We start from the raw sequence: 25,045 nt of genomic DNA, 5'->3' as shown, positions 1-25,045 counted from the left end.
GTGTGATGCTGTGTATCATTCACAGAGGTACCAGCAGAGGGCCTCAATACTCTTGTATAGTATTGCAAGTCAGTAGAATTTTAAAGAAACAAACACATTAGTAATGTCTGTAACTCGGAAACTTGTTTTCCATAATTCTTTCTAATTCTGGTTCTGTCGCAATCCTAAAACTGTTGTTTTTGTTGTAAACTTTAGAGAGTTGTAATTTTGTCACCGCTCTGCAGTTTTCATTAGAGTATTGATTGTCATCTTTGTACTCGTACCATGTTTCCATTTGTGAAAATTACATAAGAAGAATGTGGGAATGGTTAAACAGGAAGGTTGCAACCCTTGGCATAATACTTAGCATTCTGTACCTTAACGTCTATCTTCTAGTGCCACGTAAACTTTGGCAGAGTTTGAATTGTGTTTTTGTGTAATTCTAAGAAATGGTGGTCATAAAGTTTTGTGTATTGTCTCTATACAGTGTTAGAATTTCCGTACAGTTCAACATTCTAAATGTTCTATAGTCCATGGATTATTCTAGAACACTGTATAGCACTTGCACATTCTAGAACAAGCAGATTGGAAACAAATCTCTGAGCAGCTAAGCAAATCATTCAGTCTGTCATTTCGATATTGGAACAGAATGAACAGTGATGCTTTAAAATGGAGCTCATGATCAAAGTGTTTGCTTTGTTTCTTGTGGAGTTTATCCCTTCACTGAAGGGCTATGAAGCAGAAGAGGAAAAAGAAGATATCTTTGCCAAGATCCCTTGCCCTGCTTTCCTGATCTTTGACAATGCAGCTTATTTAGCTGACATGACTATAGAGCTTCCTTGTAACTGTAAACCTGAAGAGGTCAACGATGTGGTCTGGTTCTACCAGAAATTCCTTGGCCACATGAATACCAAAGTCCTGACCGATTTCAACGGCACCAAGTTCATAGACTCTGCAGAGATAGGGCTGGGATCGGACATCCAGAACCGGTTCATTATCCGTCTTTTCAGCCTGGTGATCTTCCGTTCCCAACATAGCGATTCCGGCCACTACATCTGCGGTACATCCAGGGGGGAATTCTTTTATGGTTATGATGTGGATATACAGGAAGCTCGTAGCACAGCGATTTCCAAAAATGACCTACACCAAGCTGTGAAACCAGGAGAGCCTGAAAAGACCAAGGAATATAATGTCTTCACTAGTTTCTGGGACTGGACCATGTGTGACCGATGTGACGTGAGAGGCGAGCAGACCAAAGTGGGGCTCTGCTACTTCCAGAGTGAATTCCTTTACAGCCGCTATAGACGCAAGATCCCAAGCGTGGCCTCCTGCGGGTCAGCTTCTGTCCCCCGCCGCTTCAAGAAGAAACTGCAGATGAAGAAAGCAGAGTTCCTAGTCCGCAGCTGTATAACCACCTGCCCTCCTCCACCTGAGGTATTAGCCGGGGAAAAATCCTTTCTAGAAATCCTGGGATTTAGCTCCAAAACTGCCACGGTGGCTATTCAATACCACATGCATCCAGTGGGCTACCCTCTCATCCTGGCTTGTCCAGGGGCTAGACCTGAGCATGCCGTGGCATGGGACAAAGGTGAAGAAAGGCTTTACCGTGCCGAGTTCATGATAGGACTCAACAAGACCACGCGGATATACATTGACCAAGGCAATAACCTGCATTTCCGCATTGTACAGAAGGATGACAAAGGGACTTACTTCTGCTGGCTCCAGGGAAAGAAAATAGCTGGATTCAGGCTAGGCGTGTCCATACGTTCCAAACACCTACGTAAGATCACAGACCCTGAATCCATCTATGCAATAAGGGCCCTATTGTTCACCTACTTGGTTTTCACAGCTGTTTTTGTAACGTTTCAGGTTTTCAAGTTCTTCTGGTATTTTTTCACATGCCAAATGTGTTCTTGATAGTACCTTTTTTTTTTTTTAAATATCTTTATTTGGTGCACAGAATGCAAGTTCTAACCCAAAGAAGAATAGCAGCAGTTTTTGAAGGCTTAATACGAGAATGTTTTGGAAGATTTTTTTCTTTCTATGTTAAACAATAGCATGGAAAAAAAGATAGGAAAGCTCTGTATATTGTAGTACGCTTTTCATTTTGTGCCAGAGGTTTTCATTTACTTTATATTTGAACAGTGCAACATTAAAGAATATTAAAAGCTAAAATGAAAATGGATTTTAAACCTCTGAATATATAGTTTGTTATGGTTATGTCACAGATACACTTGTAAGGGTGTTCATCGTTTTGAAAAATAAACTTTTCAGCTTGATTGTACTTTTATTTTTATATTAGAAAGGTAACCACACAGACTTCTGTTTTTCAAAATGACACAGCATTAATAAGTGAATTAAACAAAGAAGCTGCAGACATAATTCTAGCTAGACAAACAAAAAAGCAAAATGAATTCATGTTGTGTTTTTTTTTTTTTTTTTTTTTTTTTTTTTTTTTACATTTGACAGTTTTGTTAAGTTTCAAATTTACAAATAAATTAGAAAATCGTGTTGGCTCGTGTTGCATAATCAAACAGTTTTGACTTGAATAGAGCAGCAGGAGGTTTAGTGGAGTTCCAGTTCAGACACTGATCGTTTCCTTTTGGAGGAGAGCACGCTGTACGCCAGGTAGCTGGTAGCTACCACCAGCACCAGTCCAAGGACCAGTAGAATCCACTGTCCTGCTGCAGCCTGACCGCTGCTCAGGTCCATCCCCAGAAAACTGACCTTGCCTGTTTCTTCTGCTTTTTTACTTCCTGTAAAATTTAAAATAAATGTATAAACAATCATATAACAGTGGAGTATTTATTACGTAAAACTTGCAATTTACATTTTTTTGGAAATAGTTTTTTATTATTATTTATTATTTATTTTTTATCACACAGCTCAGTATATTTATTATTTGATCAGAATTATTTGTCATACTGGCTTGCTCCCCTCTGGAAGATAAAGCCACAAATGTTCCTTCATGTGTCACTGGCAAGGCGTGTTTACCTGGAACCCAGTCGTATTCAGGCCATCCCAGGATATCCCCATTTTTCTTGTTCTCCTCTTCCAGCCATTTAATCAGAGGTTCAAAGTACTTAAGTAGGGGCAAGGCTGTCATTTTAGGCTGCCCAGTGATCATTTTCATGGCTTCAGGCCAAGGCTTGCTGAATCCCAGCTTCATCACATCTCTATTAAGGGGACAAAAGGTTATCCTTCAGTGTTTTGCAAATAATAGTGGCACAAATTAAATGCAAGCTAAAATGGTGGAAAGCATTATACATGTTTATATTGTGCAGTTTGAACTCATGTTGCACAGGACTAACCCAAGTAGTGTGCCAGCTTCCTTGGACTGATAGATATCACACTGGTGTAGGGGCCCGGTCTGTTTGGCTGCTTTGCACAGAGCCTCGTGGAACTGGAATTGGATCACAAAGCTGACAAAGTACCTGGAGAGGACAGGAGAGTCACAGTCATACAAAGAAACAAAAAGCTTTAAAAAGTTTGTTGTTGTTAGCCGATTAAGATTTTAAGTGACAAATACTGTTCGAAAAAGCTGCTCGCTTCGGCAAGGCCTAGTGTTATCTGGCCTAAGATAAAGTGTTTTCTCACAGTTTAAGCGTGGATACTGTGAATGAATTATCTGCAGTTTTCAAGGTGAATGCAAGTAGGCAGGTATTATATGGGTATATTAGGTATTACACTAATATTCATTACTTTTTCAGAACAGTTTTGTGAAGTGTTGACCACTCAGACTATAGGTTGCTCTAGGGAATATAATGATGAATACAACTCACCTGACATATGGGACATTGGCAGGAATGTGAAATTTGGCACCTGGGTCAAAGTCTTCCTCGGAGCGTGGCACAGGAGGGCACAGACCTTGATATTTTAACCTGAAGGTGGGGGTAGAAAGAGACTTAAGAATATACATTTGGATCTGGAGAGTGTTTTCAGATTTGACAGATCCTTTAAAGTCTCACCTGAGGTTCCACCACTCCTTGTTATATTCTTTCTCAGAGATGCGCCCGTCAAACACCTTCCAGCGCCACTGGTCCATAAGATACCCAAAGGGAAGGAAAGCGATCTTGTCCAGAGCGATGCTCATCAGGTAGTTAATGTCGCTCTCTAGGGGTGAGGAAGGGAATTTGAAGGTTTAATAGGAACAAAAGGCAACGAGTACTATGCTTTCTCAAAAGTATCAAAATCAACTTTGTTCTTTAAATGTCATACCATGGTTATTTCCCACTTTGTCCAGCAGTCCGATTTTGTTCAGGTGCGCTGGCGTAGAAACAGACAGGGCCAGGACATCTCCAATGGCCTCATGGAAGCCAGGGTTGGCTCCATCCCGGAAGGAGATGGGCTGATCCTTATACTGTAGGAAGTACTGCACGTGTCCCATCTCATGATGGACGGTGATGAGATCATCCATCGTCACCACAGTGCACTGCTTGATTCTGAAGTGAAAGGGTAACGAATTGGGTTGCTACTAACATTTCGTTCTTCTGCCAGAGCTATAATAATAGATGACTGATTACTGTCTGAAGGTTCTCAGAAGTGCAAAGGAAAAAAAGACATTGTCATTTAAGTGTTGTTTTGTTGCTATTATAAGCCATTGCTTTTACCTTATTCAAAATAGTCAGCTTATTGACTGTTATGGTTGAATAATGCTATCTTTCTGATCAGTGGGTTAAAGTTCTAAGGTTTATGATTAGTTGTAATCGAGGATCAAGTGAGAAAGACCTTTGACAGTGAGGCTTGTTTTTGTTATTTTTAAAGCAATTTGTTGTACTTCTGATAGATGGTGTTTAGATATATGACTGTTTTGTTTTTTGCAACCAACAATCCTTGAGGTTTGATTTGTATTGACTACAAGGCGGCTGAATTATTCAATTAACTGTTTAGCCGGAGGACAGCATTAAGGGAAATAAAAAGCTCATGCAATTTAAATGGAATTTCAAGGTGCAATGATGCGTTAATTTAATTCAAATGGATACATGATTTTGTCTGCCTCTAGCTAAAAGGTGAATTGAATTTCATGATAATTGTAATGACTGACAAACCATTGGATATTGGTAGATGATTAGCGCGGTGTTCCCTCTGGGAACACAATGCTTCTAAAACTTTAAAGTTAACTATTAGTTAACATAACAGGAAAGCACTCTTTAAACCTTGTCAGGTTGTTGTTTTCCTGTTGAGGTTTTGTGTCTAGGCAGGTATTTTGTTGTGGTTGTGCTCAGGTTAAAAAGTTCTGGGGAAAGTGAAATCTCCTGGCCATGCTGCATACAGCACACAGTGAAGGTGTTGCACTTTGCACATTTAGCTTCAACACTACAGTGCAGTTCAGTGTGCTTCAACAATGTGAAGATTCCTGTTATTCTGGCAGATAAAATTGCTTAGAACTTCTCTTGGCCGAGTACCACTCAATGCTACTCATGCCTTTAATTATTCAATTGAATCAATTAAGCCCGTGAGTGGTCCTGGAGTACCTAATCATATAATTATATCTGGTAAACCTGGAGTTACCTGCCCTTGCATTAAAGAGTTTTGCAGCAAACGTAAAACATTTCTTGTAAACACAACATAGTGTTTTGTAGCCTTCTGGTACAATAAAGTCATTGTTAATACAAGAATAGACCATCATTTCCTGACCTACTGAGTAAGAGCTACCGTGCTAAGTCATATCAGTTCCTAGTTAAATGGTTAACATGCAATAGAAGTTTATTTAAATGTAATTAACACATTAAGGAGTTAAACTACACAGTAAACAAGATTGCCTGCATTTAAATGACATTTAAATTCCAATGCAAGTTGCATCAGATTATTTCTTCATTACCTTATTGTCTATATTGCCTACTGCTATTTCCATTCCATGCTGGCTCAGCAAGTTTGCTTGAATTCTGCTTTTGCAGTTGCCAGCGATGCCTTTTACACAACAAGGTTCTGGTGTTAAAAATGGTGTGAAAAATAGTTAAATCTAGATAACTAAGAATTGGGCACTCAGGAAAGATTACGATGTGATAAATTCAACAAGAAACCCAGGGAGGATGGCACCCATAAATACTTCTGTTGTGCTGTATCGTCCCATTCTCTCTGTACCTGAAGTCCTTGCGGTTGTAAAAGTCCCAGGCAGAAGCGTGGCAAACCACCTGCCGTCCATCAGTAGGCTTCTCCAGCATGGATTTGTCCCAGAACTCCTGGGGCATGGGGAGGAGACCCAGGGAAGTGAAGAAATGGTCTGACTGCTCAAACATTTTCTTAGCATTCCAGCCCTGAAAAACATTAAACACACAGCCTTAAAACTTACAAACTATCATCAGAAGACAAGTTTCTGAGTTAACAGCTTGCGTGATAGGCAGCTCACAGGACAAAAGCTTCAAGCACAGCTTAACACTGGTCGAAGTAAGCAAGTCTCAGTTTCAACTGTGAAGAGAAGACTTCCAGCTGCAGGTTTGACAGGTCGAGTGGCAGTAAGAAAGCCATTGCTAAGATGGCAAAATAAGAAAAAGAGGCTTGCCTGGGCAATGAAGCACCGCCAGTGGACTATTGAAGACTGGAAGAAGGTCTTATGGACCGATGAATCAAAATTTGAAATCTTCGGTTCATCACGCAGGGTTTTTGTACGCCGTCGAGTAGGCGAAAGGATGGTTCCTCAGTGTGTGACACCAACTGTCAAACATGGAGGAGGAAGCGTGATGGTCTGGGGGCTGTTTTGCTGGATCCAGAGTTGGCGACTTGCACAGAGTGAGTGGCACCCTGAATCAAAACGGCTACCACAGCATTTTGCAGCGCCATGCAATACCCTCTGGTATACACCTAGTTGGTCAGGGGTTCATCCTACAGCAAAATAATGACCTAAAACATACCTCCAGGCTATGTCAGAACTACCTCAGAAGAAAAGAACAAGACGGTAGGCTTCAACTAATGGAATGGCCAGCACAGTCTCCAGACTTAAACCCCATCGAGCTGGTTTGGGATGAACTGGGCAGAAGGGTGAAAGCAAAGCAACCTACAAGTGCAACACATTTGTGGGAACTTTCCGAACAATATTTGATTTCCATTGTTGAAAGAATGCCACGAGTGTGTTCGGCTGTTATATCTGGAAAAGGTAGCTACTTTGATGAGTAAAAAATTTAGATTAAATTTTGTTAAACAAAACAATTCCATGATTTCTTTTTTATCGCCAATTGTTTATTTGTTCTATGCTTTAATTTCAGAGTACATTGAGACATTAAACTACGTAAATTTCAATAAAAACTGGAAAAATGGAGGTGTTCTAAAACTTTTGACCGGTAGTGAACACAATCCATGTCTTAATTGTGTCAAGGCTTAAAAGAATAAAATGATAATGGTATCTTTTATATACAGGGACAAAGTTTGCATATACATGTAATAAAGGAAAGCCCATGTACAAAGCCCAGTTTGCATGAACAGTTTTCTACTTTAAAGGAAGTGTGGTGAATCAATACTAGAGAACCAATAAAGCCACAAAAAGTAATGCATATGTCTTTATTGACATAAAATGCTGAACTGCCCAAACTTGGGTATTATCTAGTCTGGTTTACCTTGGCAACCATGGCTGGTGTAGCATCCACTTGGGTGGCATCAGGAAAAGGAACCACAAGATCATAAATGTTAGCCCAAGACTGGGCCCACATGTTACCTGTGGAGAACAAATTAAATGAACCTTTCAAAGACTAATGTGTGTGCCTATAGCGGGTGAATGCTGGAGTTAGAGTATAAACATTTTATGTTACTACAGTACAGTACGTAGCAACACTTTGTTGTGTTTACAGTTTTACATATTGGTTTCCTGCTAAAGTAAGAATAAGATTGACCTGCCACTTTTTTGGTTCTACAGCTTTGAAGAAATTAAGTTGTATCAGTATGTTTGGTTATTGTCACTGTAGCTATAACTTGGTGTAAGCCTAATTTGTTGCATCCTAGTTCATAATGCATTTTAGTAGTATTATTTGCACTTACTGTAAACTACACTGTATGTAAATATTACACTTGCATTGTAGCCCTTTACTGCCCTGTCACATGTGTAAGTCGCCTTGGATAAAAGTGTCTGCCAAATAGAAGAAGAAGAAGAAGAAGAAGAAGAAGAAGAAGAAGAAGAAGAAGAAGAACCACCACACAGCACTTGTGGCAGGTATGTATGTATAATGGTAATATTTTGTTCAAGAACCAGTAGCGCTGTTTGTAAGTTAATAAAAGGAACACGTGCATTAAACATGTGTAATTAGAGCCTAGATGCCTTTTTTCTTTTCAGTTCTATTCAAGTTCATTTTGACCTACCCAGCACATGAGCAGGAATAGGACCCTTCAGGTTAATATTCTCCGCTCCATACTTCTTGTACAGGGCTCTGCGGACGTAGGCATGCAGGTTAAGGTAGAGAGGCTGCATCTCGGTGTAGAGTGTCTCTAGATCCTGCTCAAAGGTTGGCGTCTCATACAGAGACCGCCAGAATGCCCCATTATCTGAGTGACCTGCAACACATTGAGGATTCATTAAGTTTACAATGCACTACTTGAGAAATAATTGCCTTCATTTGCTTTGCAAAGTAAAATACCATTGGTCAAAAATCATGGCATGAAAACTCATGCAGACAAGTGGTCTTTCTTACATAACAGTATGGAATGAATGCAGCTTCTCATATATCCAACAACTGCTGTTCCATGGTGGGGGGAAATGGGAACTGGCAGATGAATCACACAACCTTTCAAGTGCACGATACCCCTTACCGTTCAGCCTGGCCGCCTTGTTGCTGAGCTCTACATATCTCTTGTATTCCTGACGGATTTGTTTCCCTGAGGCATCGCGCCACCCCTTCCAGGCAAAAAGAAGATCACTGTAGTCCCTGGATTTGGCGAGGATCTCTGTTAGATCTGTGAGAAAGCGTGGGAAAGGCAGGAGTAACAAGGATTGCATTTACATAATGGTGTGTGCTGGGCAGGGGACAGCCAAGGATCCCACCCCACAGGGTTGAAGAAGCAGGTTAGGTTCAGTAAACTGAAAAGCTGTGGCTGCTCACCTGGATCTAGAGGGTGGCACTTTCCGTTGTCACGACAAACTTCAGCTACACTGTATTTGGTTTCCATACTGGAGAGGATATTATTGTACTAGAAGAGGAAGAAAATTCTAAATTGGTAAAATCCAAACAGTGAACATGACTTACCAATGTTTTGATAGATTTTTATTTTTATTATTACACACACTGCAATAGTAAAAATGAAACTATCCAACTGGGTGGCCTAATTAATTGCCCAGTGTGTTGGATGTTCTGCACCATAAGACTAGTGAACGCTGATGTGATTGTGCTGTTTTGCTGCTCCCTTATCCTGAATAGTTTCTAACCTCCTTCAGTTCGTTCTCAGGAAGTCCAGCCCGCTCAATGTCGCTCAGTTTCTTGAGGATGCGCTTGGTGCTTTCGTCCTGGAAATCCGTGTAGTCGAAATTTCGCGCCTCCAGTCCGTACTGCAGGGTGTGGGTCGACATGTCAAGGTTCTTTTGCAACTGGAAAGCAATCAAAGAAAACATATTTTATACAACAGTATACTCCACAAGATGTTTGAAGGTGAGCGAGCGATAGAAAAGGATAAACTAAATACCATGCAATCTCCCATATCACGACCACCCAATCGTGCTTGGTCCGTGTTGTGCAGAGGACATTTGACTGCTGAGAAATAATCCAGTAGCTGTGTTGATTTATTTAATTAAATCCACTTTTTATTCTAAGGAGCACAAGGAGAGTCTATTCAAATGATAAATAGCGGCAGATCTTAATATTAACTATTGTATGTTTGATTATTATAACCTGGGGTCCTTCATACGCTTTTTAAAACAGTGGCAGTGTTTACATCTGCCATGTCAAGATCAATGAAATAAACTGCCATGGGTCCAAAAAGGCAACAAGTTGTCAAAAGGCAATGTTTTATAAATCAACATATATTTTGGTGGTAAAACCCTGTAAGGAAAGCTTGAGAATGTTGATGGATGACACTGTGTATTTTCCAGTGCTCTAAGTAACTTATTAAAATACTGTACAACAACAGCATTCTAGAAGACAGTGTTCATGGGACACAAAGGCCAGGTGACTCTCCCACCAGCCCAGCTTGTATAAATGGCAGCCCTTTTGCAGTTACCATGATCTGCTTGTTGTGCTCTGTGATGTTGGTGTTGTATGACCAGGACGCCTCAGTGTACGCGTTCCAGACGTCCTCGGCCGTGTCGTTGAACCGACGGAGGAATTCCTTGGCAGCTGTTTCATCTGCAATTTTATCTGTAGGAAGAGGAAGAGGGAGAATATTGTTTTCTTCAACTTGAATTAATTGAATCACACTCAAATATGTTTTTCTTGGTGTCTCTTTGCTACATTCTACCATAGTTCAGCCTACTGTGCACATTCATCATGTGGAAGTTATACATAAAAAACAGACATCGCTGTCTGCATTAAAGTGTAATTATGGGGCCGCAATCCTTATCCTTATAAAAAGTACCAAATAACCAAAAAATGTGACAACTGCAATTATGAACTAGTCATGCTGTCTGCTAGCACAGAAGTCCCTTAGAGGCTATTTTTAAGGTTTAAGTTTGCATTGTTATATATGTATATATATATATATATATATATATATATATATATATATATATATATATATATATATATATATAAATGTTAATACAATTATGTAAACCCACGTCCTTATTTGGGTGTGTGTGTATAAACACCAGAAGGATATATATATACACACACATATATATATAATATATATATATATATATATGCAAATGATCCCAAATGTAATTCTGAAGCTTTGCCTAATACTGTACCTGAATGTCTGAAATATAGGAGGCCAATATGATTTGCAGTCTCTCTTTGTTATCAAGAAAAAGATTCCTGTTTGATATAATGATTTACTGAGTGGCATTTTTAAGGCACCACAGCAGGTTGATGCAGGTTGATGCACTTTGCATTAACCTGCTTGACTGTTTGCTTACCCATGATTTGGGATTTGTAGTTCAAACCCTCTCAGTACACAGTAGTGTAATCCACACCCCAAACCTCCTTATTTGGCACAACTGTCTTTATATACACCTAACGAGAGGCCAAGGGATGGATAGGGGTTGAGCCTGCTCTCCCACCCCTAATGCAAGTTCCTACCAATTCCTTCAGGGTATCCCTCTGGCACTGGGGGGCGCCATTCAAAATCGGGCCAGCCAAGTATTTCGTTTTCATTTTGCTTCGCAAGCCACTGAGTGAGCGGTTCGAAGTATTTGAGTAGGGAAGACGCGTCCATATGGTCAACTCCGATAGCATTCTTTAGGATTTCCTGCCATGGTCTGGAAGATCCAGCACTGAGAATCTTTCTGAAGGGAAAACAAATCATGTCTTATTCAATTTGAACATAACTGATCAATGGGTGTAGATATGAAAGGTAATAAGCTCGGTCTTGCTTTGGTAGCTTAACCAGACCACAGTTATTACTTTTGGTTTAATGATTTTTATTAATTATCCACCTTCTTTTCCTCTTAGTCCCAATCTCTGTCCTTTTATCTCCTTCTCTCACTCAAAAGGACTCCAATTTAGCCGGCAAGCATCCTATTATAAGTGTTAGCTTTTTTGGTTAACCCAGCCCACATTTTAAACAGAGCAAGACACAGCTGATAACATCTCTCTCTCTCTCTCTCTCTCCCTCTCATGTTCTTACTCTAGCATAGCCCCAGCTTCTTTGTTTCGGTAGATGTCACACTTGTGCAGTGGTCCTGTTTGGTTTGAAAGCTGGCACAGTTTCTGATGGAACTGGAACTGCAGGATGAAACTCACAAAATATCTGTAAGATAAAATCAGATATGAACAACAAGATATAATATCTTTGAATATTGTATAGTTACAATATTATTGTATTAGAAATGCATGCTGTTACTGTACGGGTAGGCAACCATTCCATATACGGTGACCCATTATAATAGTTACAAACCATCTTACTGGGGAGGAGTAGGAGGAAACCGCCATCTGGCTAAATAGGATTGTGTCTATCTGTTTACAAGGCGCCTACCTTATGTAAGGGGTGTTTCCGGGAATATGGTATTTTGAGCCAGGGTCAAAGTGTTCCTCAGTGCGTGGAACTGGAGGACAGATTCCCTGGTACTTTGTTCTGTAAGACACATAAACTTTGATAAGACATTGCAGAAGGACGTTGTAGACGCACAAAAAAACATGTTGCAAATCATTATAAGAGCATTGGTAGCTTGTCTTGTGGAGTTCACTTTAATTCAAAAGGTTTTCTTCCTTGCTCTTGTAAAGGTTTGTGTCTGTGGCTGGAATACCCCAGGACTAAATGTGGCCCAACTGTTCCTACAGAAAGAATTCTAAACATCTAGATTCAATGGGTCTGCATGTAGGGCAGAGCGGCCCAACTTCGCCCATGCTCTCTCCCACACTCTCGTGCTCACTCACCGCAGGTACCACCACTCATAATTGTAGCGCTCAGGGGGAGTGCGTCCGCTGAACACGCCCCAACGCCATTGGTCAATTAGATATCCAAATGGAAGAAAGGCGATTTTCTCCAGAGCCATCTTCAAAAGGTAGTTAATGTCACTTTCTGGAAGGAAATTCATTTTGAATTTTAAAAAGAACTTTTATTAAAAAAAAAAAAAAAAAAAAACACACACACACACACACACACACACACACACCCTTTACTACAAAACCAAATCACACATCAAAAAATTAGATTCACGAGTTTAAAACAATGCATTAAGAGCTGAACATAATAAATGTATTATACTAAATATATTCCATTAATAGTAGTTCGTCTTTTCTATCTATGGATCGATATATTTTCTGAGATGATTAATATGCATAGTTGATGGAAGCTTTTTTTCTTGGTTTTTTTAGACGCAGTATATGCGATTTTCAGTTTTCTGGTACCCTGACTAATACATCAGCCCTTGATGTTGCAGACACCTGCAATTAAAGCTAAGTGCCGAGTTGGGGCTGAACACTCAAAGTGGATCTTTCCAAAAAGCTTAATACATGTTGGGCCAGAATACTGACCACTGTACCACCCTCTTAGCTTCCACTTGCTTAGTGGCTGGTGATCTGATCCACCTTACTGTGTAAAGGCTTGTCTTGGTTTTAAGATTCTGTGTGACTCCTTACCTGCATCATCAGTGACCTGGTCGAGCAGGCCAATTTCCTTTAGATGCTTGGGTGTAGAGACAGAGAGGGACAAGACGTCGCCAACGGCCTCGTGGAACCCAGGGTTAGCTCCACCACGGAAAGTCACAGGCTGGTCCTTATACTGCAAGTAGTACTCTATATGGCCCATTTCGTGGTGTACTGTAAACAGCTGCTCCATTGTCACTGTAGTGCATTGCTTAATCCTGAGTAAATCATACATACAGTTATAATGAAAACATACTGAGAAACAAGCTGTTGCCTTTGTGTCATGACAAAGACCTTGCAAACCCTAAGGTTAGTAATGCTGTGGGGAAGCCTTGGGTTGAAGAACAGTTACAGTAAATCAAAAAAAAAAAATAAAAAAAAAAAAAAAAAATCTGGCATGGTGCTGTGTGAGTGCTTGTTTACTGATTGAAGGGTTGGTAGCTAATTCAGTAAATATTTCAGGATTTTTCGGAGAAAAGCCCTTCTTCAGCTGTGTAGAAAGCAAAGTAAACAGTGGAGTATTTGTCAAGTTTACTGCACTGAGTTTACTTTTCTTTCTATGCAGCTGAAGAAGAGCTTTTGTGTGAAAACATGCTGAAATAAATGATAGATAGATAGATAGACAGACAGACGGATAGATAGAGAGATAGATAGATAGATAGATAGATAGATCTAAGACTGTCATACTGTGGTATTGCATAGGGCTCAGTTCCCCTGAATTGTGATCCCCATTGATCCCTCACAGCACACTCACCTAAAGTCTTTGCGGTTGTAGAAGTCCCAGGCAGAAGCATGACACACCACCTCCCGACCGTCAGGCTTCTCCAACATAGATTTGTCCCAGAACTCCTGTGGCATACCAATTAGTCCTAGGGATGTAAAGAATTCCTCCGAAACTCTGAACATGTGTGTTGCATTCCAGTTCTGTAAATGGAGAGAAACATCCTAGTATTTATAGTAAAATCGCTATTTTCGAGCATTGTAGTTTTTTTTAACATCCTATGACTGCTATTTTTATGACACCTTAATGCTTCTCAGAATTACAACGCACTGAAACAGTGACATTATTGCTATGTACCACCTTGGTGGATATAGTGGATGATTCAAATAAAGTGTGTAATGATGGAGTTACCTGATTGATCATGGTTTGTGTCACATCCAGGTTGGGTTTGTTAGGGAATGGAATCATCATATCATATATATTGTTCCACTGCTGGGCCCACATGTTACCTGGAATTGTACACAGGACGAGTGTCAACTGGTCAGAATGTTACTGTACCTTAGTAATCAGAGGCTTGCCCATAGCACATTTTGCTGACAGAGTAAGAACATTAAGCCATATTTTCTACTGTGATGTAATAAGGGATTCTGTAATTACATCTGTTTCATATTGAATTGCTGCACATGTATTATTGCAATTCCCTTAAACTGGAAAACATTTGTTTCAGCAATACAACATCAGAGTTTTGATGAATATTCAAACTTGCAATATTAAAACATAAATCAGCTATGAGATTTTTTTTTAGGTTTTTGTATTTTGTAGTTATGAAGGTCTTGTGCCAGCAATTTAGCCTTATCTGTAACATAATGCTCAGAACTCTGCAATCAACCAGAAAAACTTCATACTTCATCCTCTTTGGAAAGCTATATTCATGAGTAGCAATTCTCGGTGACTCAACTCGTCTCGAGTCCCTGCATGAAGACTCGAGTCCCTGGTCAAAAGACTCAACTCAGTCATAGTCTTATGATAAAATAAATGACACGATCAGTTTCGTTTTCAATAACCGCAGCCCTTCTTCTGATGCGCACAAGCCCCGTCTCTTTATGAGTGAGAGGAACACATGACAACAGAGAGACAGAGAGAAGAATGTCAGCAGCAAGGAAGGAAAATATAGAGTACCTGCGCTCATCGAGTTTGCTTTTAACAATCAATGAGTAGACAGAGAGAAATACGAAGTCTGCATCCTGACATCAGTAAAATTGTAAGTATGATCACATAATTGTGCATCTCAGTTTAGTATTTTTTATTGAAATGTTATTTTCTTTTTACTTGTAGATTGCTAAAAAAACTGTCTCAATGTCACAACTAATGACTTGAATTGACTCGAGCCAGATAGGTGACTCGACTCGAACAAACTCTGTGACTTGACTGGAGCTTGGCATGTCAAAGACTCAACTCGAATCTTACCCCCCTGTGACTCGACTACAACACAGCTGGAATAATGTATAGTTAATGTGAATGAACTGTACAAAATATCACGTTAGGTATACATTGATGGCCAGATAGTTTTTTAGTTTTTTTTTTTCTAAATCCTTACATTCTGTTATGGGTGTCCACAACCAGTGATCTTGTGAGACTGATATGGCTCTTTCAATGAATAAGGCATGACATTTTTGTTAACCTGCTTAGTAACCCATCCCATTGGTTCAGTAGTGTTCAGTGTTGTGGGACAGTGCACATTCTAATTTGCTTGCTTGGCCATGTTCAACAAAAAAGGTTGTGTCCTTTTCTAACATATTTTGATGCATGAAAAATTGTCAATGGACAAGAAGCTACTTACCTAATAAGTGAGCAGGAATGGGCCCTTTGAGATTGATGTACTTGGACCCATAGTGCTCATACAGTTTACGGCGGACGAACGCATGCAGATTCAAGTACAGCGGCTCCAGCTGCTTATAAATCTTCTCCAGGTCCTCTTCAAAAGTGGGGGATTCATACCAGGATCGCCAGTAGTCCCCTGTGTCCGTGTAATCTGGATACAAGAAACAGATCATCAATAAAAACAATTGTTGTTGTTTCACATTATCACTGCTGACTTTCCAATATCTCAAAACTCTAGAGCAGCCAGGAGTTCCATACCTTTCGCTCAGTCATAAATTCTTTGGTAAAACGAGTATAAGAACAGGTCTAAGCTTTTGGTGACTTCATGTTATTTAATGTTCTCTGTGGCCTCCAAGAACATTTTAACAGTGTGTGAGTGACTACAATATTTCAAACAGAGAACAAAATGCTGTAACATCCTTACTGTCCATTGTGGAGGCTTTGTTGCTGAGCTTCACGAACTCTGGATATTTCTCCCTCAGCGGAACGCCTGATTGGTTGTGCCAGCCTTCCCAGGCATACAGCAGCTTTTTGTAGTTCCGGGAGGTTGCCAGCAGGTTTGTGAGGTCTAGGGAGGCCAAGCAAGAGTTAGCCAGTCAGTTTATTCACTGTATTACATCCTTTATAAAAAAAATATTGCAGTATACCGTTCAATTTATGAAATGAATTATAAAATTAATAAACCAATTCCACTGTGTATTTTTTAACCTGTAAGATACAAGGGACATACAGTTATGTGTCCCACAAATAAAATGATGCTAACGTTTTTATTTTTTTGCAATGAGGTGCATGAAACAGGGTTTACTGATTGTCAGTTTCCTCCTCATGATATATTCAAATGTATTTAAGAAGAAAATGTTTGAACAACCACTCAATTCTACCTTTAGCAGGTTAAAGGATGCTAAAATCTTGGGAAGAGACTTGGCATGAGTTTGTTTGTCTTGGTATAAGCCACTCATTATCACGATTTTTCCTGCTGCAGGTTTATTTATTACAGTATCCTGTGTTATATATGCACACTTTTGTTTTTGTACATGTTGAAAAAAAAATACAAATCTTGCTGTTTCCGGGAATACACGTGCATCTGAAAGGTATCCTGAAAAAAGTAAAATATTCCATGAACAAAAAGTCCCAGCTTTGACCCAATATTCATTATAAACATGAACTGGCTTGTTCACCCTGCTGTTCACCCTGATCTTTCAGTGAACTGACACAGCAGAACAGCTGTGGGAGCTCAAGCTGCAATCTATCTATGATCCCCATGTCTACTTGAATGAAGTATGAAGGTCTTGCGGAAGCAGTTTAGTCTTGCCTGTAACATCAAGACTGCTGTGGGAGCTCAAGCGTCTATCTATGGTCCCCATGTATATTGGTAAAGTAGGGTTAACTACCAAGAACAATGTTGTAGGCTGGTGTGTTGTAGTTTTTAGTAATCACAACATTTACCCATTCAGTGACACTGTTTGGTATATAGGATGCATTTCTTGCCGCAAAACGTTGCTTAGTTAAACATAGGCACAGTAATGCCAGCATTTTCTCAGCAGTATGAAATCAGTGTAGCTTGGAATCAGCAGTAGTAAACAGCCTACCTTTAAGTATAAATGGATTGCTGGAGATCCTTGCAATCACTAGAAAGGGTTTTTCATTCGCTCGGGAACTATTGTGATTATCCACAACAACAAAAAAAAAAAACATATTCCATTTCAGACGCTAGAGGAACAGCCCTTACCCTGTACAGTACTGACCTGGATCAAGGGACCAGCATTTGTCTGAGACGCCAGGGGGACACACTTTGGCGGTTGAGTAAATGTTGTCCATCTGGCTCAAAATGGTATTGTACTGAAATAGTAAAGAAAATAACCGATCATTATGTCTGACATAATATCATGCAAAAACCATCTCAACAGCCACAAAGCTTGTATTACCTACTGAAATATTGGGAATATCATAGGAATTACAACTGTTTCAGAGAAAGCAATACTGATCTTACAGCTCCAATATTTGAAACTGTTCCAATTTTGATTAAAATAAATTAATAATATTTTGGAAACAATCAATTCTTAAAGCTTTAACAAAATAGGGCAATGTACCTTGTAAAACCTTTAAATCAAAAAGGTGTCTGTGGAAATGTTCCTGAACCTCACAATACACTATAAGTGAACGATCAATAAGTTTGATCGTTCACTTATTCTTTTTACTTGTATTTATTTTGCAAACTGTGAACCAACAGAGATCTGTACTTCAAAGCCTTCTGTCCTTGTAAAAGGAAAAAGCGGTTTCATTCAAGCAAGTAGCTCTGTTCACCGCAATGAAATAGAATTCTTTTGTGCCGTTGAAAATGCCATTATGTGCTTTGACTGGTTTCTCCAGGCATCAGAAAGGGTTTTCAAACATGAAGATGGGTGGCTCCTGAAGGGCAGACTGAGGGACAAAGTCACGAAACAGGCTTGAAATCGATTACCTCTACAAAATAAATACTTCTCTAGTGTATTTGCTCGTCTGGTTTTTATTGAGTAAAAATATAGTTTGATATAAGCCAGCTAGTCCAGGTTATAAATGGAAGAGAAAAGCAAGTTCAGAAAACAGGAAGGGCATGAGGGGGTACACAGACTCACTCTCTCTCGCTCGTCCACAGGCAGGTTGGCGACCCCAAGGATTCGGATTTTACTAATCAGCTTCTTCAGCTGTTCGTCTTTGAATGATGGCAGGATGCTGTCAAAGAGCTGCTTGGCCTTGTTTCCCCAGGCCTCGTTGAAAGCCTGCTCCTTTAGTGAAGCTGCAATCTGAAGCGTTAGGGAGGACATTTGCATTAGTGGGGTATGGCTGGATTAACTCTTATCAAACCCTCTGTTCTTAGCATATCCTTCTAAAAGTCTCCCAAGATTTCAGTTCTGACCCTTTGTTGCATCTGTTTCCCTTTCCTTCTTTACCCTCTGTGACTTAAAATACATCTTTATGTTAGAGCAATGTTTTTTTTCCTCCAAGTTAAAAAGATAAGCAGCAGTGTTATGGTCGCTGCTTCATCCTGTCTTCATACGCTTCAGCCTTGTTATTCTTCCCATTGACTTGGGTTCAATATACAATTTTGACTTTCCAAAGCTGCCAAATGCTTTATTAAGGAATGTGGCCAGCCACTCATTTTTGCAGTTTTCCAAATTTAGTTAAATTTCTTATCTCAACACATGCAGGTCAAATGTGTTTCTTTCATGAAGCCTACATTATGATTCACCAAAGCTTGCAAATCAAGCAGGAATAGGTTTGCCCCAGGTTCGGCTGCCAAAGCGGGGCTGAAGAGCAGCTGAAGAACCTCATCTCCCAGTCATGCTGTCATGAAACAGTACAAAGTACATGCGTTTTATTTCATAATTGCCCACTGACAATCAGCACCTAAATAATAAACAAGCTAAGAAAAAGTAAACAGTATTTCTATTAAAGAACAAAGAATTTTAGCTTGAATACCCCACATAGAATACTGCGTCGTTTTGGTCACCTCACTACAAAAAAGACATTATTGCACTCAAGAAGGTACAGAGCAGTGTTCATTTAGTCTGCATTTTTTATTTTAGTCAAAGTTTTAGTCAAGTTGCCTGAAAATGCTCTGTAATTTTAGTCTATCTTTGTCTGTCAGTCTAATTAAGTCGTTCTCTTAGTTCAGTTGACTGAAATGGTCAGATGTTTTAATCAAGTTTTAGTCAGTGGATGTTGTTGGAGTAAGCCCCTTTCACACTGGTACGCCTACCCAGGTCTGGACCCGGGTTCTGGCTATCCGGGTCGCAATCCGACGTAGTGTGAAACCACGTGCCTGGGTCGAACCCGGGTTAATCTGGGTACCAGCAACCCATCTCAGGATGTGGGTCAACACGCTTTGACCCAGCTTGAGCGAGACAAAATGAGTGGTGGAGAACGAAATAACAAACAACCACACCAGCATGAAGGTTTCACTTTCACAAGGAACAATTTTGTTACTCTGTTTAGCCATGTTTTTGTTGCTAGAGACACACCATGAGTCAGATTGCAGTCGGGATGAAGAAACATTTGCTCTAACTAACATTTGTGCCGATGGTTCAATTCAGAGAAGCTTGGATGGAAGTGTCAGTAACAAGCTGCTTCCAGGGCACTGATCCGTGTATTGTTTATTTGTGTCTGTCACCCAGGTTAACCCTGCTTCTTCAAAAGCAGTGAGAAATCACATGACACCGCATGACACCGGGTCCTGACCCAAGTAGTTCCAACCCAAGTAGAGCATGCTAGTGTGAAAGGGGAGTTAGTCTAGTCAACTAAAATTGTCCTGTGTTTTAATCTAGTCTTGTCAACAGAAATGTAGAGTATCATTTTGTGTTGGTGTATCCAGATCAGAACTTTGAAATGCGACGGAAGACAGGATAAGAACAATATGCTGTATATTTGCATTTTTGTATGTACATTATACCAAAATTATCTGTAAATTATACTTACTTTGAGTATAGATAAACACTGGATCAGTAAACTTTCTTATTCAATAACACCGAGTCAGTTTTGGTACCTATAGGTGAGTGTTTCATTCTAAAAGCAGTACAACAATTCAGTGCTTTCAGTATAAAAGGTTAAATATGTACTTACTGAGCACGCATTAATTACAAATGAAAGTAGCACCAAATGGTACACCCAGTACCAATGGCAACTCTGCACAGTGCTATGCCTATAGTTTATTAAAGAAAATTGTTAAGCAAACAATGAAAAGCAAGTACTGTTCTTTTGAAGGAAAGTATTCCCTAAATAAGGCAGTTTAAAATACTTGCCATGTTGGGAGCATTGGTTTACTATCTTAAAAAGAAGCCTTCATTGCTGAATAAAACCATTTCAACAGTATATATTTAACTTTATAAACTTTGCTGCAGGTAGGACCAGACAAGAGTCGTTTCCTGTTTTATACCATTAAAATGGTCTTATCCATCTAAGAAATTGTGTGTTTGCTTTTGTGCTGGCTTCTAAATATCGTCCATTGAGTGACAGGGCAAGGTCTACCCAGAATGAAATAACGGTAGGTTTTGCATACCTTTAACAAACACCGTTTGAAGTTCAAAAACACTGTCTCGTTGTGTGCACCTGTTGTTTCTGCTGTGGTACAGTTTGCAGTTATTTTAAATTTTGGTTTATTTACATATTATAGCGTGCACCACGAGGGAAGGCAGCAGCAGGGCTGGTAGGTGACGTAATCATACACCAAGACTTAAGTCCGATATACGCTCTTTGCAATGGACAGCGGTATCGACTCTATAGTGCGAGAGGTACCGGGTTCCCTCGCCCTGTGTGATGCGTCTTGCCTGCGTTAACCGAGATCGCTACAATGATATTATTCTGATTTAAAAAAAAAAAAAAAATGTTGTACATTGAGAGGGTTGATGTTTTCCGAACTGCATATTTGTATACAAAAACCACGGAATCCCTGACACCAGTGACCACGGTGACAAGTTAATCCAAACCTTAATTATTTCACATCTTTACAAGAAATAACTGCGCAGAACGACGGGTAGAATACAAGCAAAATACATAATGAGCCTACATTATTATTATTATTATTATTATTATTATTATTATTATTATTATTATTATTATTATTATTATTATTATTATCTTAACAAACTACCCAGATTTATACATGCATGGAACCCTAACAGGACTAATCTTATTAACCCAAGCAATATTATCACGGACCGGCTGTGGAGTTCTACTGATGTACCAAACAATTCATTTAGACTCTGCCCAACATTCAAACAATAGAAGAATATTTGTTTTGCCTAACTAACTGACAAACATCCAAGGCATCCCCAAACATAACTCTTCAAAATCCTTTATAAGTAAACAGTGCTTTAAAGGATCTTAATGGGTGGAATGTTTTTTTTTTTTTTAATAGATGACATAGAAAGCATCTTTCAATAAGGTGAAATGCTGCTTTCATATTTTTACATACTCCACATACAGCTATGGCCAAAAAGGTTTGCATCACCTTGAGTTTTAGGATGGCGATAATTAAAAAATAAATGTATCATCTTATTTTTAATTTAATATCATGCAATCAAAGAAACTACAACACTATATTGCAAAAGTCTACCGGATGCCATAATAGCAGTACAGTGTTTCCTGTTTTATTTCAGAACGCCGCATTTAAAATCAGTTTTGTGTTAATTATATGGAAAACTACAGTGGTATGCAATTTACTAAGTTAACATTATTCAGCAAGTTTTATTATACTTTATGAAGCAAAATTAGTTAATTATAACCTTTGGCCAAAGCTTCAGTGCAAGGTACACATTGTGTAATTGCACTTGAGAATCACAGCAGAAGAATCACTGCATTTTCTGAGAATAAAAAGCTTTCAAAGTAATAGTTGTTTTCTTTTTTCTACAAATTCAGTTGTGTAATCTGAAATATTCCATCCTCGTGGTATCAATAGGGTTAAAGTTGTGACCAAAGTAAATGCTGCATATATTTGCCTTGCTTTACATTTTTTAAATTGTCATTAGAGAGCTAAATAAAGTAGTCTGTGCACCACGATGATTGTATAATATACAAATCAAAAGTGTCAACCTTCAGATTATCAAGGCTCCTTAGCCCTTTCTCCCTGCTTTTTATCTTTCACAATTAGTATGTGTTTCTATAACACCTGCAAACTATTCTCACACAGGATCAAAAATTCAATTATATTTCGGTACTTATCTTCTTGAATAGTTTCTCGACACTTACAATTATTAACTGAAACAAATGATAAGAATGCAATATCTTCATAAATACTTTATGAATTGGATGAATACTGTTTAGTGCTGCTGTGTCTGTCTCAGAAACGCCAGCTTGATCCAATAACAATCAAGCTAATGATTACCACTCAGGGGTCTATTGTTCAAACAGACAGATACGCCTTGTACAACGCATACAGGAAAATGAAAAGTACCATTCCTCACATCAAATATTTTAAATGATAATGATGTCCTTATGCATCATTATCATTTTTTGCTTAAACAGCTAATCTGGTGTTTGTTATAAAGAAATACCCCCTTGATTCATTTTTTTAATGCATGAAATTTGATTTGATTTTCATTATTTTTAAAAATTACCTGACAACTGAAAATGTTGATGCAATCGAGGAACAATGTCATTCTCACATACCGCAGAGTGCAGTTTAAGTGGTTTGTTTTTAGTCTAAAATTCATGACACACTTGGGGTACAGAGGCTATATATTTTTAAAATTTTTAGACGGGAAGGGTCCTAATAAATTAGCTACACACTAACCCTTTATCTTGCTACACAGTGGGATATGCATGTGGACAAAGGTAATATAAATAGTTTCAAATTCACTCATGCACATGAGAAGGCATTATCTATCAGCACTGTAATGAAACCCACCTCTCCACCAAACACTCTGTTTTAGAAATGTGCCCAAGCTGATTTTGAGATTTGAACTCTTTCATGATTCCTTGATGCCCACTGTCAATGTGTTGTCTTCTTTTTATCTGTGCATATTATGTTTTATTAGAAGTAAGGTTTTTTTACATTATATGTTTAAACAGTTATTTTAATTTAAGGTTTAGATTCTATCAGAAAAATAATATAGTACTCTAAACACAAATTGGATATTCTAGCCTAGAACCACACAAAGCTAGGTTAAAAAAAATCAGCCCAGAAGGGTGGTGGCAAAACCTCTTACCTGTTTCTCCTGATTAGGGATCGTCAGGTTCGTATTATATTCCCAACTAGCCAAAACGCTTTCGTAGAAGACATTCTCTGCTGTCATGTTGTAGTCGCTGACAAAGTTATTTGCCCCTTGCTCAGTGGGCAAATAGTTACCTGGTAATTCATTGGGCAGTAGCGCTGTGGCAGAGCCCAACAAGGACAGTAGCCAGATTTCCTGCCACATACTTTTCTTTGTGGTCGGTTTTGATTGCTGGCAAAAAAATGAAGAAACCCAAACAAAAAAGAAAAAAAAGAGACCTCCTGCCACACTGTTTTCCTCTCACCTTATTTTCCTTCCTTCCTTCTTACCTTCCTACCTTACTCTCCTCTCTCCCCTATTATCTCTCCCTCACTCTCAAAGGGACTCCAAGCTGGCCGTCAAGCTCCTTATAAGTGTCAGCTTTTTTGGTTAACCCAGCCCACACTTTAAACAGCCTTTCCCAAGCAAGACACAGCTGATAACACATCTCTCTCTCTCTCTCTCTCTCTCTCTCTCTCTCTCTCAATCTCTCTCTCTCTCTCTCTCTCGCTCTCTCTGTGGTTAAACCACCCTATTAAGGATCAGAATTCTGACTTGTTGCAATTGTGACGAAATGATAAGAGTTTGGCTTCACACACCATCCTTAGATGGTGGTGCTTCATTTATATCTCTCCAGCTCTCCTGATTGCCTGTCCCTGAGCTGTTCTCAGAGGGAGAGAGAAGGAGGAGAAGGGAGGGAGATAAGAGAGTGAGAATTCAAATAAGAAGTTAACCATCAATTTAGCAACCAGCAGCAACCACTTTGATTGAGAAGACGACGGCAGAGTATTAACAGTGCACCCCTTCAGTAAACCAGTTAATGTTTTACCCTTCTGGTTTACCCAGGTTTATGTTCTGGTAGAGCAGAGGCTCTGCACATAGGTGCATGGGTGTGTGGGTATGGCCAAAAGTTTTGCATCACCTTATTGAATGAACTAATTTTGCTTCATAAAGTCAAATGAAACCTGCTGAGTAATATTACATTAACATATTTGTAATACTTTGGACGCCTTCGTAAACGAGCTATGTGCTTCCTATGCAACTTGTAGAGGACCATTGAAATCCCTTTGTGGTGAAACTACTGCATTATCATTGAAGATAGTTTGGCAATGGGAGGGACTGTCTATGTAAATAAAGGGCCAGTGCCTTTGCCACTTGTTTAAATGTACTGAAATCAAACATACGTTGCTCTTTATTGAAAAAAGTGTTTCATCAAGTTTGCTATTTTGTGAGGTACTGACTTCCGAACTTGCTGACTGGCAGTGCCAGGTGCAGTATTGCAATAAGTCGGTCCACATAAATTGCATTATAATTTATTAGGTATCAGTGTAAGCTAAGTTCATATTAGGGTATTTTAATGGAAGTAAAACCCTGGATCATAAAATTAACAGTGTAATAAAAGAAATGAAAGTCCTGTTTATGGTACTTGATAACTGTGAACATTTGAACAGTGTTAAATGTTAATGAATAGCTCTGGTATTGTTAATATTCCTTTTGAGTTACCACCAGTGATTAATCATAATAAACAATACTGCATGTTAACCATAATGTATATGTTAATTGTTAAATAAATGACC

General features: G+C 39.1%; 3 protein-coding genes across 3 annotated transcripts in view; 2 read left to right on the top strand and 1 right to left on the bottom strand.

Annotated features, from left to right (window-relative positions):
• Positions 1-256, top strand: part of ccdc103 (coiled-coil domain containing 103) — a 4,052-nt gene extending 3,796 nt beyond the window's left edge. The window contains exon 4 of the mRNA XM_041231308.1: positions 1-256. This exon is cut by the window's left edge and continues 529 nt beyond it. The gene's annotated coding sequence lies outside the window, so the exon portion shown is untranslated.
• A 29-nt stretch (positions 257-285) lies between these two features.
• LOC121301718 (Ig-like V-type domain-containing protein FAM187A) lies at positions 286-2,427 on the top strand. Its single transcript, XM_041231307.1, has one exon. The coding sequence runs from the start codon at positions 649-651 to the stop codon at positions 1,894-1,896; it is 1,248 nt and encodes a 415-aa protein (XP_041087241.1). The 5' UTR covers positions 286-648; the 3' UTR covers positions 1,897-2,427.
• On the bottom strand, positions 2,420-23,791 carry ace (angiotensin I converting enzyme (peptidyl-dipeptidase A) 1). The gene is made up of 25 exons (XM_041231306.1): positions 23,424-23,791; positions 18,357-18,524; positions 17,487-17,580; positions 16,166-16,309; positions 15,701-15,892; positions 14,272-14,369; positions 13,894-14,063; positions 13,134-13,357; positions 12,429-12,573; positions 12,028-12,126; positions 11,680-11,802; positions 11,133-11,338; positions 10,114-10,250; positions 9,326-9,484; positions 9,003-9,090; positions 8,713-8,856; positions 8,266-8,457; positions 7,530-7,627; positions 6,064-6,236; positions 4,198-4,421; positions 3,948-4,092; positions 3,762-3,860; positions 3,291-3,413; positions 2,974-3,155; positions 2,420-2,735 (listed from the first exon to the last, which is right to left on the bottom strand). Exons 1-25 carry the CDS (start codon positions 23,631-23,633, stop codon positions 2,545-2,547), a joined length of 3,828 nt encoding a protein of 1,275 aa, XP_041087240.1. The 5' UTR covers positions 23,634-23,791; the 3' UTR covers positions 2,420-2,544.
• Positions 23,792-25,045: the final 1,254 nt, after the last annotated feature.

Source organism: Polyodon spathula, chromosome 28, assembly GCF_017654505.1.
Source record: "Polyodon spathula isolate WHYD16114869_AA chromosome 28, ASM1765450v1, whole genome shotgun sequence".
Classification (NCBI taxonomy): Eukaryota; Metazoa; Chordata; class Actinopteri; order Acipenseriformes; family Polyodontidae; genus Polyodon; species Polyodon spathula.
Note: the sequence above shows the minus strand (reverse complement) of the source record. Positions and strands in the feature narration are given on the sequence as shown.